At 42.1% G+C, this 18,737-nt stretch overlaps 1 protein-coding gene across 12 annotated transcripts in view; it reads left to right on the top strand.

The window, feature by feature from the left end:
• Positions 1-18,737, top strand: part of CLEC16A (C-type lectin domain containing 16A) — a 186,191-nt gene that overhangs the window by 46,447 nt on the left and 121,007 nt on the right. For 11 of the 12 annotated variants that reach the window (XM_034783355.1, XM_034783345.1, XM_034783349.1 and 8 more), the window contains 3 exons: positions 1,588-1,816; positions 7,672-7,801; positions 18,131-18,231. In XM_034783355.1, coding sequence (XP_034639246.1) covers positions 1,588-1,816; positions 7,672-7,801; positions 18,131-18,231 — 460 coding nt within the window. The remainder of the gene's footprint in view (positions 1-1,587; positions 1,817-7,671; positions 7,802-18,130; positions 18,232-18,737) is intronic. The other variant, XM_034783346.1, reaches the window with a different exon arrangement.

The following is an 18,737-nucleotide window of genomic DNA, read 5'->3' as shown; positions in this document are numbered from 1 at the left end:
ATCAGAGGGGTTTAAATTTTAGTGTGCACTACTGTGTTGTGCACTAATTGGCCCATGAAGACCCTGCTGGCATGCATTAAAAGTTCCCTAATGCTGTTAATGGAGTTCTGTTTGAAACAGGTTTATGTTTATGCGCACTAGAGAACTTTCAGTGTGCACCAACAGGGTCCACACAGGCCAGTTAGTGTGTAGCATGCTAATGTGTACTACAATTTACACCTTTGTGATGCAGACTAATTCACCGTTGTAGACAAGGCCTATGAAATTATTATAGGTTTTTGGGGGGTGGGGAGAGGAAGGAATGATGGTGACTGAGGCAGATGCACCAAGGACGAAGGGGGGGACATTACTAATAGTGAAGGACGGGGCCAAGAAAAGAACATTGTACTTAATAGTCTTCTAGCTATACTTATCCTTAATTGTATAAATTTATCTATCACACCAGCAATAGGAAAATATCTTCCGATTTTGTGAGAGTTATACCACGTCTGATATTGTGATAACTTTTGGGTTAGAACATACACATTTTAATGAATCCAATTGTGTTCAGTTCTGTATAATGGGGACCTTCATTTCAAGTGCAAATTGTTTTTCTTGGAGCCATGTTGTGTGCAGAATATGTGCACACAGGAAGTGTATCTTAAATGTCATCTTTTAATGTAATTAACAGATGAGTAGTTACTGTTTTTCAGTGTTTACCATTGTAGCTTGAGCCTGCTGTGTACATAAACATTTAGGAAATGTCAGTTTTTTGACTGAATATGGGTGCATGTTTTTTCTAAATATTTTTAAGTTTTTTGAGAAGGCAAATTCCTGATACATCCTCTAAGACACACTCAACGTGGTTGTATTTTAATTCTAAACATTCTTGCAAGTGAAACTAGCCTTTTAAATTGAAGTTGATATGAAAACCGCTACCAATTAAGTATACTTTGACCTCTCTTTAAAAGTTTAAAAAGAGGTTAGAGGTATAGTAGTGTGTTTTCATCAAACACACTGAGGTAAAAAGCATACCTATATTTTATTTAAAAGCTGTATTTTATATTAATGGGTGTTCCTCAGCCCCATATTTTTGTTTGGGTTTTTTTACTATCTCATCTCTTCCTGTTTGTGCAATAGGCTTTTGTTTGAGTCCTCTCTGAGCTGTCTCTCCTGCATGGTCTAATTCAAACAGAAGCTGCTGCAGTTTGTAACATCATGGGACTTGATTTATTTTAGCATTGTATGCTGTTGCATGCCAAAAAACGTTTACTTTTTGAGAATCTTTTTCTTGATGGTACATGAGTTTAAAGTGGTCATGTTTAATAGATAGATCTAGATCTTGCTTGTCCTGAAATGGTCATGTTTCCTAATACTACTAAGTCCTTAGGATTAGAATACTTTTATTTTGTAGGTGGTCTGGAACTGCTGATAATTAGATATTGCTAAATCTTTGTGGCCTTTTTAAGCTAAATTTGACATGTGTAGGTGAAATGCTTAATAGATTTGTAAATCTGTCTTGTGCAAACTGAAGTGACTTCTACCCATTTTATGCTAAATTGCAGAAGAAATCTATAGCTAAAACTGTATCTCATTTAAATTTAATAGGCAAAATCAAGCGTCAGATGCTTCATAAAACCTACAGAGACACTGGAGAGATCTCTTGAAATTAACAAGCATAAGGGAAAGAAGAGGTTGCAAAAAAGACCCAATTATAAAAATGTTGGTGAAGAGGAGGAAGAGGAGAGAGGACTTGAGGATACTCAAGAAGACCCAGATAAGGCTAAAGGTACAGAGGGTAGTTCAAAAGGCATCAAGGCAAGTGGGGAAAATGAAGGTGAGTGCACCAATGAATGAAAACCATGCAAACTTTATATATGCTAATAAGTTAATAGTATCTCAAGTTTGTGGTCTAGTTCATGTTTTATGTTCATTTGTAATACTGGTTGCATAACTAAATAAACAGAATCATTAGATTTTTTTTCCACATTTAAGGAAATGATTCTTGCTTATTTTTTTAACCTCTCCTTCATGTAGAATTCAGCACTTTAGAAGAAGACTGTGTTTTACTTGGTGGAAAATGTGAAGTGTCTGCAGTTTCTCCTGTGGCATCCAGCCTTTAATAACAAATACACCTTATAGCTAGCTGCACATGATTAATCAGTGTTGTAAGACTTATTAACAAGTCTGCGTCATTTGTTAATGGAGAAGCAAAGGGGGTTAAAAAGCCCCCCAAAAGTCAAGCATCCTATGTTGACTGGCAGTGAGTAAACCCTTTTCTGCCAAGCATTGCCACATCTCTACGTCTGCCTACTGTGCAAAATTAAAAAAAAAAAATCCCTCAAATTTTTTATTTAATTACCTGATTGATGTGCATTCTAGTTGCTTCACAGAACTATCATGCTTGAATCGTTAGAGTCAAAGTATTGGGTGCTGCACCAGAAAGACATGCTCTTCAGTTACTTTCGTTATTTTAAGTTACTAGTTAAGAGGAAAATGCGTATCAAAAAATAGAGTTTTTATGCCAAAAATGAGACCGTGATGACAGCACTGCATCTCAGGAAGCATATACCACAATAAAATTTTTTTTTCCCTATGCTATGACTTCTTTGGCAGCCCTTTTTCATATCCTGCTTGCATTTTGATGTGTGTAACTAATCTGTCCGAAAAGAACTTCCAAGTTCTTCATTCTGACTTCATGTAAATGATGCTAAATAGAATGCATGTAATGACTGTATTGTCATTTTTTTGTTCAAATTACATAATCAAACTCCTGTGCTCATGTGCTCACGAAGTGCATTTTTTGATTCTTCCTCTTCCCAGTTTCTCAAGAGGCTTAACAAATGAATTTTGGGGTGGGTAAGGGACCAAGCTAGAGAAGTGAGGGCAAAAATCTTAGTGTGCGCCTAATATATTAAACTGGGAGAAGTGTGTAAAATGTTTTTCTAAAACACTTAAAGTGGGTTAAAGGTTATTAACATGGCTTGCATCCATACTACAACTTAAAATCTTCTTACAACAGTGTCAGAACCCTACTAGAAAGTGTTTCAGAACAGCTCTCACTTTAACCTGGTTTCTTTATAGTGGAGACAGACTTTAGTGGGTAGTTTTCATAATGTTTATGATCCTCCTGGGTAATCCCCTAGTACATAGCATAGCATTAACCAGGTAGTTACTTACTGAGTGTCTAATTTCAAACAAGTAGTGTAATGCGAATCAACGTAGTGGTGTTTACTGGGCTTTGTTCCATGATTCCAAGTATCGCGTATTGGGCGTTGTTCCATGACTCCACATATTGTAAAGCATTTGTATACTGCTTCCTGGCGTATTGGGGCTGTTTTCATAAGTTTATGATAGTGATATAGCTTTTATAATTTAATCTTCAGCATTTCTATAGTATTTACCTTGAAAAGCTTTAAATCCAAATTAGGCAAACCTACAACATTTAAAAAAATAAAATAAAATTGGTGTAAAGGAAAGGGAGAGTGAGGGTTGGAACAAAAGTTGTGGGCCATACATAGTAACTGAGGAGAGGCTTAAGCTGAACAGCAGTGGAAGTGGTGGTTATTAAGCTCAAAATGTGGTTCTTGAGACAGGATTTCAAGGAGACTGAGGATGTTTAGCAGAAAGAATAGAGATGCCATTCTAGTTGCAGGGGACAGCATGAGAAGGTACAAGAGCAAAAATAATAGGGTACTACTAACCCTAACTATGTTACAGACTTGCTGTGCAAGTTTGGGACAGTCTCTTATTTAACCCTGTCAGTTTCCACTTCTATAATATGGGGATACTACTTATCCAGCAAAGGTGTTGTAAAGCTTAGTAAAGTTAGTATACTGTTGACATAGGATGGAAATGCATGTTAAGGCTTTTGTAGGTAAGTGAAACTAAATATCTTGCTCATCTACTCTGCTTTCACTCAAACTTTTTTTTGCAATGTGGACCACAACTTACTGTCTTGTGCATCACCTTATCTCCCATTTGCAATCCCATGACATCCCTCTGGCAATTACAGCAATTTATGTGAAAAAGTAATATTAGGAAAACATTTGGGAAGTACTGTAGTGATCACTTAGTGTGGCTTAATAGCTTTAAATAAGAACCACAGGCCTGTTTGCAAATTACTGCTTTAATTCATTTGTAAAAACAGGTCTAGCAACTATCACATTGGAGTAACTTCTCTTTGTGCTAATATTTTTAATAACCACTTTGTTCTAGTTTGTTTCTGTTATTCGTAAGGTTAAGTTCATATGTACCTAGGTTAGCCTAGGAAATTAGAAGTCCTGACCAATCCACTGACTCAGTGAGACTTTGATCCTTAGCACCTGAACTATAAAATTACAAGAGTTCACTGGTAACCAAGTACTGCATCTAAGTTGATTTGCATTGAGCAAATTAGAGAGATGAGTAGGCGGAATCTGTTGGCTAGGAATCTATTTATATTGGCTATAGCTGATGGAAAAAGATCTTTGTTTGAGTTAATTTGTCCTGTATAATTGTTGGGAGTGGCACTTCCTTAATTGGTTTGAGCTGATTTGGCTATCTTTTATTTTATTTTATTTTATTATTTATTTTTCATGAGTATAACCACCTGATCCATATTATCATCCCATGGAACTACATGCATGCCCCAGGATAGGACTGTATCTTGAAGTCTGACCTTTACTTTTTCTGTTGCTGCTGCTCCTTGGAATCATGTATGTGGGCATGATAAAAATGTGAATTCATTTTTACAGCCATGGAAACAAATTTATTATAGGAGCTAAATTGCATGTCATCTTTACTTCTGACCTATGCACTGTGCACACCAATCTAACTCTGCTGAGACTCTAACTAGCATTTCTACTTTGTCAGAGTCCCCACCACTGCCATTTTAAAAAAACACATGCCACAGATTTTGTTTCTCCCCATAAATGTGGCTTTGATAAACATGGATTAAAATTTCTTTTCCGATCGCTTCTGGGCCAGTAACTATCAAAAACTCTTCCCTTACAAACCACGTATGCTCAAGGAAATTTTGTATTCCATTATTTTGCTAGGATTCTAGGCTATTAAATGGCACAAGTGTCAAAACATTATACTGTCTGCATGCCAGTTGCCAAGGAAACATGCATGCTAGACTTTCCTGAGGAAACAGGAAAAATGAAGAATCAGAGTGAATCATGTCTTTGGGTTGGGTAACCTTTGTCCTTGGGGTAGAAGCAAAGTCCCAGATTATTCTGAGTGGACTGTAGGGCTGAGAGTAGAGTAGCTGGCTTGAGGAATCAATTGTCACTGCCAGGGGAATGATTGGCTGTGGGTTTGAACTGCTAAGCCTACTGACAGTAGAGTTTTGGATTTTTGAGATGCCTAAGGGAGGGAATAGGAGAGAACTTGGTTAGTAGCAGGGCTATTTACAATTCAGCATAATTTTGTTTGATGTTCCTATACTAATAGCTCAAAGCCTGTGCTGTTGCATGGGTATAATTCGTTGTCATATGTTTAAAAACGAAAAAGGGCCATAAATGGCTGAGAATTTCAAAATTGGGCAGTAATGGACCATGAAGCTCAGTGATGATTCAACCTGGTGATATTCTGAACAAAAAGATTTGTCATAATCATAACTGTTCCATCACTTCATAGTGACTCCGCAGACATTCTAGGCTTCAGAGTGACAATCCTAGAATCTTGGTACATAGATATACTGAAGTATCCTTTTAGCAACATCTTGTTCTTTCATGGTTGGTTTGGTTTTTCTTGTTTGTTGCCTCTTACTAGTTTTACTCTAAAACTTACCCTTTCAAATGTTTTCCCCTTACTTGGTAGAGACTGTTTTTGTTTGAGAAAACGGTAGATGTTTACAAATGTGTATAAGGGGAATACTCTTAACAGGACTGCCTTGGAAAAACACAGCTCAATATCGTGGAGGGGAGGGATCCAGGGACATGGTCCAGAGGTTTGGAAATTGTCAGGACTAAATTTTGCCTCTCCATGGCCCCGTCAGTCAAAATCCTGCTGGATTGTAATGCTGTAGTACAATCTGTGACCAGAAAGTTATGTTTTCTCTAGATTTCAGGATATCGGGTGTAGGTGTATGGTCATTTGTATGCTATAAGGATGATCAATAGCAATTTGTTAAATAAATCTGAGTGACATGCAGATCTGTCAAGTGGGTCTGTGTGCAGAGAGGGATGCATAGGCCCCTATCCACTGCCCACTTCATCTGTGACTGACCTGCTCAGCCTCTGCATACCTGTAAGATCTCTGGCGCTTGATCCTGGTGCCAGTGAGCACACAGGGCAGGCCCTCATTACGGGGGGGGTCGATTTAAGATCCGTAAATTCAGCTACGTGAATAGTGTAGCTGAATTCGATGTATCGGAGCTGACTTACCCCGCTGTGAGGACGGCGGCAAAATCGACCTCCGCGGCTCCCCGTCAACGGCGTTTACTCCTATCTCTGCTGGTGGAGTAAGCGCGTCGATTCGGGGATTGATTGTCGCGTCCCGACGAGACGCGATAATTCGATCCCCGAGAGATCGATTTCTACCCGCCAATTCAGGCGGGTAATGTAGACCTAGCCAGTCTGTGGGGATGTAAACAAGTGAGCCAGCCCTTAGAAAGTTTAAGTTTTCAGGGTCTGAAACAGTCTTTTCTGTATGGCATGTTGCCTTCTAGCGCTGGGCCATGCACTGGAGAGGAAAGGATCAGTGGGCATGAGTGATTACAGGGCACTAAAGTCAATCAGTTGGCAGCTCTTAGTGGATCTATCAGCTGTCCGGCAGTGTGGAGTTTCTTGCATGACTAAATATGCAGTCTAAATCTAATGGTAGCCTAGGGCTGCCATTACTGTCTGTGAGGGAATGAAGTTTTGACGTCACCGGTGAAGAACCACAAGTAACTCCTTGTGTCAGGGAAGAGTGGCTCTTTGGTGAATTGCTCTACAAACTGCCTGTATGCACAAATTGATGTTTACTGGAAAAAAGTCTCAATACATCAGTGTTTTCTTTAGCTTACACTTAAAGAAATTTAGGGAGACCTTTGCCAAAACTGAATTTCCTCAGTATTGTGGAGGAAGTGTCTGTGTCTATAGACAACTTGTTGAAAGACTTTGAAACCTAATAGTTTCATACTCGGAACCTGAAATATTAGTCATAAACAGAGTTTGTTTGCATTAGTTACTACAGTAACAACTGTACTCCTTTAAATTCCACATACTGTTTCCCTCCACCTTTGTGTGTGTGTGTGTGTGTGTGTGTGTGTGTGCGCCAGTGTACTTTTTATAAAATCTGAAGCTATTATATATACACTAGATTTATTACATTTGGGCACAGAGTGAACAATTTTTCACTTAAAGCCCCTGAGATAATTGAAAGTGTAAATAGGTTTTTAGCAAATACAGACCATTTTTAAAAAGCTGTTAAAATGCTTGGCAGTTAACAGTTTTGTAAAGGCTTTTATATTCATAAATAATTACACCATCAGTTCTGAAGCCCCGAGTGCATATTAAATCTTATAAGAAATGCTTTTTAATATTTTGTTGTGATGGTAGGAAAATCAGAAAGGCCTCTCTTTATATTCTGACACATGAGCAGTGTCTTCCCTCATTTTTAGGTGCATAACACTTTAAAAATCACTTTTACATTTTGCATAAAGAATACTTCAAATAGCTCACCTCTTCCTCTAGAAACTCAATTTTAGCTCTTTCTTTTAAGAAATAGAGATGGTAATCATGGAGCGGTGTAAGATGTCAGAATTATCTATCTCAACGGTGACAGAGCAGAATACAACTGATGAAGAAAAGAGTGCTGCTGCCTCTGGGAGTGAAATGACAAACTGGAGCAGGTATGAAAGAATTGTAATTCACCTGACTAGGTTCCTTCCTTCTGCTTCTTTTTTTCTTTTTCCAATTTTGTTCCCCTCCCCCCTTCAACTTATGGCTCGTCCAAACATTTGCATTTGACTGGTGTAGCTGTCTTGTATATGGTCATGTTGAAGGTGTGGCAGTAAGGAAGCAGTGTCTATCCTCTTCACTCCCTGGAGGCTGCTATATTCAGTTTCCCTGCCTGAAAGGGATGCTTTGTCTTAAAGCAGTTCTGTATGTTGCTGTATGCCAGAGTAGGAAGCATTATATGTAACAAACAAACTGTGTTCTGAGGATGTGTTTTGTATGTCTTTTGGTTTGCCACTTTTCTTACAGTAGTACCCAGAAACCTCAGTTGAGATCGGGATTCCAATATGCTAGGTGGGAGTCTCGCAGCAAGGACGTTAATCTTTTTGGTGCAGAAGAGCATTTTAAGTGTGAAAATTCTTATCAGTTAAAATCTGAAATACTACTAACAATTAGGAAACTAAAGAAAATGCAAAATGATCACTTTTTTCTTCCCGTTTGATTGTCTTAAATTGCTAAGGAATTAGTAACATGTAAATGATTTAAATTTTTTTTAAAAGTAAAATCTTGATTCTGTTTTTTGACGTAATTTTTTCTACTGTGTCCTGGAGTATCCTGTTCTGCTTTTTCCCCCCTGTGTTGGGTAAATGACTTTTTAGATGTCACCATACCCTGCAGTAGTTTGGTTTGGATGCTGGGGTGATCAATAGCAATTTTGGTAAACAGAACACATTGACAATAACATTTTTTTTTATCCAAGTGGTTTGCAGTGTTGTAGACAAGGTAGGTGAGGTAATCTTTTTTTTTTTTTTTTTTTTTTTTTTTTTTTCTGGACCAACATCCACTGGTGAAAAAGACGAGCTTTCAAGCTTACGTGGCACGCTTCTTTAGGGAAGTGCTCTGTGTAAGCTTGAGAGCTTCTCTTTCACTAACAGAAGTTGGTCCAGTAAAAGAGTACCTCTACCACACTCGTCTAATTGTCAAATGGGACAGATATGAAGGCTCATGAAGAGTAAAGATGGGTGACAGTAACGGGAATATAATGTTACAGTTACTAGCAAGTGTGGGCAGCATAGGGTTTTTTAAATAAAGTGTGAGTGAGCAAGAGATTCTGGTTTACCACTTCTTATAAAATGAAGTTGGCCATGATAGTACTAAGTACAGTGCCTGAAGATATTAGAATATTAGTTTTTAAGTCTTCAAAATGCAAAATACTCATTTGATCATCCTAACACCTTGTCAGATATTTGCATTTCAGGACAGATGAGAATATAGATAGCGATCTAACAGCATCTTGCATCTTCGTTCAAATGTCATCTGTGCAGAAGTGAAGCACGTCTAAAAGCAAGAGTAGATCTTATCACATATGTGAAGGAAGTATTCCTAGACTTAGCAAAGTAAAATACTGCACAAAACTTTTTGTTAAAGTGAATTATTCAGTTACTAGGTGAATAAATAGTTAAAATCTTGGAATTTTTTTGATACCTCAGCATTCTAAACACTATTTGAATCCTTCTCTCCCCCCCTCCCCCAATGAAACAAACTTGATGAAGTATTTTTTTGCATTAAAGATTGGATCTGTGTATAAAGGTATCTTCTTTCCTATTTCGTTATCCAATCTAATTGATCACTACATATGTCATAGCGAAGTCTGCACTTACCAAAAGTTATGGCACATTGGTGGAAAGTGTGGTAACTGAGTGTTCTGCATTGGCAGATGTTGACTTTTTAAATGTCTAATGTAGATCCAGCTCTATAAAGCATGAAACTTAACAATATTGTGTGTAAACAAACCTTCATTTTGCAAGTTTTACTGTGCATGACATTTGAATGGTAAGGTGGATCAATTTGGGGATAAATAGAATCCCAGTAGATATTAACATTTGTTTAACATTGGGGAAGGTACTAGAATTTGGAGATCTGCAGAAATTTAAAAAATAATTTCCAGTCTGATCCTTCAAATAGAGCACCCATTAATCATCGTTAGTGGGAGCAAAAATAACTGGGAAATATATTTGTCAACACAATATTTGCTACATAAACAGTATCCAAATGACAAATTGGATTTTGTTGTACTGCACTGATGTACCTAAAATCATAGTACAGTAGTTGGGACAGGGCATATATGACCATCAAGTTCACACCTCCTACTAAGGCAGGACATTATGGCTCAGGTTCTCAGTTCCTCCCAAGCTATTTTTGTGTGAGGATGGATTGGGGAGGAACTTCTAAGTCATGTCTGTACTTCCAATGTTCTCTGACCTACCTGACTTCTAGTTAATACTTGTATAGTTGAAGGGAATAAAGCAAATGGCTGAATTGTTTATAGATGCAGTAAATGTGGTTTCTATAGGAGACCACACATCCGAAATGCCTGGTTGTAGGTTATATGCTGTGATCATGGCTAAACTAGTGGCAGGAGGGGCTGGAAAAATGCAGTGAAACTTGCTTGCATAGTGACTGCTTCTCTTGTATCCAAAGGAACATCCAGGGTTGTCCTTTTATGGTGGTGGTATTGAGAGGATGGGAGCAGTATTCATTTTTCTACTCTGAGCTTTATTATTAGTATTAAAGCATTTCATACTTTCAGTCCAATGTAATCAATTCCTACTTGTCATATTGTACACTTCATTGTACATGTTTCTGATGCCTAATATTTTTATGGCTCTGTGAAGGGGTTCCACTCACTACAGCAAGCCTCCTTGCATCTAGGGGTATGTCTACACTACGAAATTCGAATTTATAGAAGCCGGTTTTATAGAAATCGGTTGTATACAGCCGATGGTGTGTCCCCCCACATAAAATGCTCTAAGTGCTCTAGTTGGCGGACCGCGTCCACAGTACCGAGGCTAGCGTCGACTTCCGGAGCATTGCACTATGGGTAGCTATCCCACAGTTCCCGCAGTCTCCGCCCCCCATTGGAATTCTGGGTTGAGATCCCAATGCCCGGATGATGCAAAACAGTGTCGCGGGAGGTTCTCGGTACATGTCGTCAGGCCCCTCCCCCTCCGTCACAGCAACGGCAGACAATAGATTCGCGCCTTTTTACCTGGGTTACCTGTGCAGACAACATACCACGGCAAGCATGGAGCCCGCTCAGCTCAGCTGAGCTCACCGTCACCATATGTCCTCTGGGTGCCAGCAGACGTGGGACTGCATTGCTACACAGCAGCAGCTGCTAACTGCCTTTTGGCGGTAGACTGTGCAGTAGACTGGTAGCCTTCATCAGCGATCTGGGTGCTGGCAGCTGTGGGGCTGCATTGCACCAGCCCCTGGCCTTTTGGCAGTAGATGGTGTTACCGTCCTATTACAAGTTGGATCATCGCACATTAGCAGAATCTTCCCTGAGCAGCAGATTGTGCAATAGGCCTGAAGGCCATCGTAATACACTAACTGCCAAGCGCCCAGTATTTGCTGCCAAGCACCCAGAAAGATGCCGGGGCTATCAGTCACGCTGCACCGTCGTCTTAAGATGTAAAAAATAGATTTGCTCTGTTATCATTTGCTTCCCCTCCCTCCGTCAAATCAACGGCCTGCTAAGCCCAGGGTTTTCAGTTTAATCTTTGGGGGGACCATTCTGTGTGACCGTTCTTTGTGTTTCTCCCTGATGCACAGCCACCGTTCTTGATTTTAATTCCCTGTACCTGTACGCCATGTCGTCACTCGGCCCGCCCTCCCTCCTTCCCCTAGTCCGTCAGATACTAGTTTCGCGCCTTTTTTCTGACCAGGCGCCATAGCTAGCTGTCAAGGCTGGATCCCCACTTTGAACTTTAGGGTACAAATGTAGGGGCCTGCATGAAAACTTCTAAGCTTAACTACCAGCTTAGCTCTGGTTCTGCTGCCACCATTTCAATGGATTCCATTCCTGGGAAACCTTGAAAAACCTTCACCAATTCCCTGGTGAATACAGATCCAAACCCCTTGGATTTTAAAACAAGGAAAAATCAATCAGGTTCTAAAAAGAAAGCTTTTTAATTAAAGAAAAAGGTAAAAATCATCTCTGTAAAATCAGTATGGAAATTAACCTTACAGGGTAATCAAACTTAAAGAGCTCAGAGGACTCCCCTCTAGTCTCAGGTTCAAAGTACAGCAAACAAAGATAAACACTCTAGTAAAAGGTACATTTACAAGTTGAGAAAACAAAGGAAAACTAACACGCCTTGCCTGGCTATTTACTTACAAGTTTGAAATAGGAGAGACTTGTTTAGAAAGATGTGGAGAACCTGGATTGATGTCTGGTCCCTCTCAGTCCCGAGAACGAACACACTCCCAAACAAAGAACACAAATAAAAGCCCTCCCCCCCCCCCCAAGATTTGAAAGTATCTTGTCCCCTTATTGGTCCTTTAGGTCAGATGCCAGCCAGGTTACCTGAGCTTCTTAACCCTTTACAGGGAAAAAGATTTTGGAGTCTCTGGCCAGGAGGGATTTTATAGTACTGTACACAGGACAGCTGTTACCCTTCCCTTTATAGTTATGACACTAGCACTGGGATCATGGAGTCCGCTCAGATCACCGCGCAATTATGAGCACTATGAACACCACGCGCATTGTCCTGGAGTATATGCAGAGCCAGGACATGCCAAGGCGAAACCCGGACCAGCCGAGGAGGCGATTGCAGCGCGGCGAAGAGAGTGATGAGGAAATTGACATGGACATAGACCTCTCACAAGGCACAGGCCCCAGCAATGTGGAAATCATGGTGTCACTGGGGCAGGTTCATGCCGTGGAACGCTGATTCTGGGCCCGGGAAACAAGCACAGACTGGTGGGACCGCATCGTGCTGCAGGTGTGGGACGATTCCCAGTGGCTGCGAAACTTTCGCATGCGTAAGGGCACTTTCATGGAACTTTGTGACTTGCTTTCCCCTGCCCTGAAATGCCAGGATACCAAGATGAGAGCAGCCCTCACAGTTGAGAAGCGAGTGGCGATAGCCCTGTGGAAGCTTGCAACGACAGACAGCTACCGGTCAGTCGGGAATCAATTTGGAGTGGGCAAATCTACGGTGGGGGCTGCTGTGATCCAAGTTGCCAGGGCAATGAAAGACCTGGTGATATCAAGGGTAGTGACTCTGGGCAACGTGCAGGCAATAGTGGATGGTTTTGCTGAAATGGGATTCCCAAACTGTGGTGGGGCCATAGATGGAACCCATATCCCTATCTTGGCACCGGAGCACCAAGCCACCGACTACATAAACCGCAAGGGGTACTTTTCAATGCTGCTGCAAGCCCTGGTGGATCACAAGGGACGTTTCACCAACATCAACGTGGGATGGCCGGGAAAGGTACATGATGCTCGCGTCTTCAGGAACTCTGCTCTGTTTCGAAAGCTGGTGGAAGGGACTTTCTTCACGGACCAGAAAGTAACCGTTGGGGATGTTGAAATGCCTATCGTGATCCTTGGGGACCCAGCCTACCCCTTAATGCCATGGCTCATGAAGCCATACACAGGCAGCCTGGACAGTAGTCAGGACCTGTTCAACTACATGCTGAGCAAGTGCCGAATGGTGGTGGAATGTGCATTTGGACGTTTAAAAGCACGCTGGCGCAGCTTACTGACTCGCTCAGACCTCAGCGAAAAGAATATCCCCATTGTTATTGCTGCTTGCTGTGCACTCCACAATATCTGTGAGAGTAAGGGGGAGACATTTATGGCGGGGTGGGAGGTTGAGGCAACTCACCTGGCCGCTGATTACGCGCAGCCAGACACCAGGGCGGTTAGAGGAGCACAGCAGGGTGCGGTGCGCATCAGAGAAGCTTTGAAAACGAGTTTTGTGACTGGCCAGGCTACTGTGTGAAACTTCTGTTTGTTTCTCCTTGATGAACCCTCCAAACCCCCCCCCCCCAACCCGGTTCACTCCACTTCCCTGTAAACCAACCACCCCACCCCATCCTCCCCTCCCCAATTCGAGCACCACTTCCAGAGGCAATAAAGTCATTGTTTTTTCACATTCATGCATTCTTTATTAGTTCCTCACAGAAGTAGGGGGATAATTGCCAAGGTAGCCTGGGATGGGTGGGGGAGAAGGGATGGAAAAGGACACACTGCATTTTAAAACTTTAACTCTTATTGAAGGCCAGCCTTCTGATGCTTGGGCGATCATCTGGGGTGGAGTGACTGGGTGGCCGGAGGCCCCCCCACCGTGTTCTTGGGCATCTGGGTGAGGAGGCTGTGGAACTTGGGGAGGAGGGCTGTTGGTTAAACAGGGGCTGTAGCGGCGGTCTCTGCTCCTGCTGCCTTTCCTGCAGCTCAACCATATGCTCGAGCATATCAGTTTGATGCTCCAGCAGACGGAGCATTGACTCTTGCCGTCTGTCTGCAAGCTGACGCCACCTATCATCTTCAGCCTGCCACTTGCTCTTTTCATCCCGCCATTCAGCCCGCCACCTCTCCTCTCGTTCATATTGTGCTTTTCTCATGTCCGACATTGACTGCCTCCACGCATTCTGCTGTGCTCTATCAGCGTGGGAGGACATCTGCAGCTCCGTGAACATATCGTCCCGCGTCCTATGTTTTCTCTTTCTAATGTTCACTAGCCTCTGCAAAGGAGAAACATTTGCAGCTGGTGGAGGAGAAGGGAGAGGTGGTTAAAAAAGACACATTTTAGAGAACAATGGGTACACTCTTTCATTACAAGGTCGCATTTTTCCTCTGCCTGCCGGTTTGGTATGAGAGATCACTCACGCAGTGCCCCAGGCAACATATTACGGCTTGCAGGCAGCCATGGTAGGCCACAGTCTTTTGGCTTTTTTAACCTTCTTAACATGCGGGAAAGGTTTCAAACAGCAGTGCATTTCCCATATCAAGGATGAATTGGGTTGGCCATTTAAAATGGGTTTTCAATGTAAAAGGAGGGGCTGCGGTTTCCCGGTTAACATGCGGCACAAACCCAAGTAAACCACCCCACACACACACACACACACGGTTCTCTGGGATGATCACTTCACCCCTCCCCCCACCGCGTGGTTAACAGCGGAGAACATTTCTGTTCAGAAGAGCAGGAACAGGCACCTCTGAATGTCCCCTTAATAAAATCACCCCATTTCAACCAGGTGACCGTGAATGATATCACTCTCCTGAGGATAACAAAGAGAGATAAGGAATGGATATTGTCTGCATGCCAGCAAACACCGGGACCATACGCTGCCATGCTTTGTTATGCAATGATTCCAGACTACGTGCTACTGGCCTGGAGTACATGAAGGAGAGCTTTCTGGAGATGTCCCTGGAGGATTTCCGCTCCATCCCCATACACGTTAACAGACTTTTCCAGTAGATGTACTGGCCGCGATTGCCAGGGCAAATTAATCATTAAACACACTTGCTTTTAAACCATGTGTAATGTTTACAAATATTTACAAAGGTACACTCACCAGAGGTCTCCTGTGTGCCCTGAGGGTCTTGGGTGAGTTGGGGGGTTACTGGTTCCAGGTCCAGGGTCACAAACATATCCTGGCTGTTGGGAAAACCGGTTTCTCCGCTTCCTTGCTGCTGTGAGCTACCTACAGTACCTCCATCCTCATCTTCCTCGTTCCCCGAACCGTCTTCCCTGTGTGTTTCTCCATTGACTGAGTCATAGCACACGGTTGGGGTAGTGGTGGCTGCACCCCCTAGAATGGCATGCAGCTCCGCGTAGAAGCGGCAAGTTTGCGGCTTTGCCCCTGACCTTCCGTTTGCTTCTCTGGCTTTGTGGTAAGCTTGCCGTAGCTCCTTAATTTTCACGCGGCACTGCTGTGTGTCCCTGTTATGGCCTCGGTCCTTCATGGCCTTGGAGACCATTTCTAATACTTTGCCATTTCTTTTACTGCTACGGAGTTCAGCTAGCACTGATTCATCTCCCCATATGCTGAACAGATCCCGTACCTCCCGTTCGGTCCATGCTGGAGCTCTTTTGCGATCCTGGGACTCCATCACGGTTACCTGTGCTGATGAGCTCTGCGTGGTCACCTGTGCTCTCCACGCTGAGCAAACAGGAAATGAAATTCAAACGTTCGTGGGTCTTTTCCTGTCTACCTGGTCAGTGCATCTGAGTTGAGAGCGCTGTCCAGAGCGGTCACAATGAAACACTGTGGGATAGCTCCCGGAGGCCAATAACGTCGAATTCCATCCACACTACCCCAATTCCGACCCGCAAAGGCCGATTTTATCGCTAATCCCCTCGTCGAAGGTGGTGTAAAGAAACCGGTTTAAAGGACCCTTTAAGTCGAAAGAAAGGGCTTCGTCGTGTGGACGTGTCCAGGCTTAATTCGATTTAACGCTGCTAAAGTCGACCTAAACCCGTAGTGTAGACCAGGCCTAGGTCAGGGAATGAAGCTCACTGCACTAACTGTCATCTTCCTGCTCATTGCTCACTCTGTAATAGCCTTTGTTCTGGAAACTTAGCCCTCTGGCTAGGTCACCATTTAGTCCACTCCTTCCAGACTCAACTGTTCAAATGCTGTTGCCAGACAGTGTCTGGCAGGGGAACGCAGGCCTGTCTGTTATACCAGGTTCCAGCCCAGAGACTCTCTAACTCGTAATCCAGGTTCTCAGTGCCTGTTGCTGTTTCCCTGGGCTACTTCCTACCAAGCCTCTCTATTTTCTCTTTCCTGGTTCTGGGTTTATCACTGGAGCTTACTCTACTTGCTGTGGATACTTCACCCCTCCTAGCCTCTTGCCACACTACTTACTCCAAGACAGGCTCAGAGGGCTTACTCTCCCTCTGTGCTTCCTCCTTCTCCCTGATGACCTCCCTCATCCCGGGGAGGGTAGATGCCTTCCTCTACAGCCCCCTTCTACTCTCAGCTTTCCGGTTTTATAGTGCTGTCCAATCCCTTCTCCAGCTGAGCTTCGTTCTCAATTTAAACCTGGCTGCCCTCCTCTCAGGTGATGCCAGGTGACCTAACTGGCCTCAGGCCCTCATTAGCACATCAGCCTTGATCACAGGCTCTCAGTATGGCTTAATGTATTTAATTGTTAACAAACTTTAAAACATAGAGATAAGAGTTCTTGTCTCTGTGCTCAGACTGGTAAACCTTGCTGAGTTCTAGTCCCAGTGCTCACTTACTGCCTCTGGATCTGGAGAAGTTATTTAAACTGCCTCAGTTAATCTGTAGAACTAGGGTACATGTTTATCTAACTGCAGTATTGTAATTATTATCTTTCTGAAAGTGAGAAGTGCTAAAATAGTGCTGAAGCTTGGTATCTCACTTGTGACCCATCCTCCTTTGAAATGCTGTCCCCAACTAAACTCCGCTTCCTATTTAAACAACGAGGAGTCTGGTGGCACCTTAAAGACTAATGGATTAATTTGGGCATAAGCTTTCGTGGGTAAAAAAACCTCACTTCTTCAGATGCACCTTCCTATTTAGGTTGTCTGAAATTAAAGCCAAGTATATTGCTATAGTAGAGACTGTAGAGAAACTAAGAGTGATTGTACAAAACAGGACGACTTTAGCCATGCTCTACAAAAAAGACTGCAAAGCAGGCCTCAGAACCTAGTTTTTGCTTTTGTTAGTTACACACGATGGAATGCTTTTTATATAAAAATCCATTTGGAGCTGATAGCTGCTCCATGTGCCCAAGTTCCAGAAAGTCTGTTTAGTCCAGAAATGGAGTTTTGAAAATATCTACTTACTTGGCCACAACTTTGTCACGACTTGATTGTGTAAAGTCTCTTGCACTAGTCACTGAATCACCCCACATCGAACCCAAGCTAACAGAGTGGTTTGAAATCAATTTAAATAGCTCAGGTTGTTTCTTTTAGACTTCCTCCACATAGGAAGGATAATCGTTTCCGCCATACATGGCTTAGAGTAAAACCTGTAGCTCTGTTCTAGTAAACAGTGCTTTTATTTATACTAACCAATGGTGTAACCATCTCAAAGTTGTTCATTGGTCCTTAGTTTTCCATATGTTCCAATGCAGTTTTGTGTCACACACAAGTATAAACAACCCCCTGAAGTTTGTGGTGTCTGCTTAGAACAAACTGTGGAATGTCTAATCTAATTTTTTCCCCTGTTTTTTTTAAGGCCCCAGTGCCAGCGAACATTGGGCCTGAAAAATAACCCATTTGGGAGGGTGTGGGGAAAATTCCTGCTAAGATGCCAGATGTAATACCAGTAATAAACACAATAGAATAACTGCTTTCAAGCAGCTTGACTTTTGCTCTTTACCATATCTAAAGAGAAAATTGGGGCATAGTTGGATAGTGAGTCATTCTGTTCCATAGGTAAGTAATGGCACAGGCTATGTTACAATTAGCATCAGAACAAAACAACCATTTTAATACTACTCTTTTCCACAGGCCTTTTCTCGATATGGTATATAATGCACAGGACTGTGCTGAAGATGATTACTATGCTCTCTTTGTACTTTGTCTTCTGTATGCAATGTCTCAAAATAAAGGTAAGATCTTAATTACTTTGGATACTCTTAAATGTGCCTTTCCACAGAAAGGAGAATAAAAGAGACTTGACTGCACTCAGTGGTCTTAGTTTGGTAAACATTTCTTCAGTGAAGTACATATGTTTTTTCTAGATGACTTAAACCACAACAAACAAAATCTTCATATGACGAAAGGAAAAACAAATGCAGTGACAGTAAAGGTTGTGTAGGATCTGCATTTTAGAAGAATTGTTAATAGAATGCTATTATTGTTTAGATGGTTTGTTTCTTCATTTGGTTTCCTAGAACTAGAAATGAATTAGACTCATTTGCACTTCATTCTCAGTTACTCGACTTCAGGACTCTTAAGCTGGATTAATAAAATACTGTATGTTCAGTATGAACACTGGGGCCCTGATTCTCCCCTGACTTTCACAGACACGTGGTTTGAAGTGAGTGAAAAGTGGGCATAAAATATTGCCACTGGTATGAGTGAAGAATTCCACTTGGTAGCATTTTACCCTTTT

Source organism: Trachemys scripta, chromosome 10, assembly GCF_013100865.1.
Source record: "Trachemys scripta elegans isolate TJP31775 chromosome 10, CAS_Tse_1.0, whole genome shotgun sequence".
NCBI classification, from domain to species: domain Eukaryota; kingdom Metazoa; phylum Chordata; order Testudines; family Emydidae; genus Trachemys; species Trachemys scripta.
The sequence above is the reverse complement of the archived record's forward strand: the minus strand, read 5'-3'. Positions and strand labels throughout refer to the sequence as shown.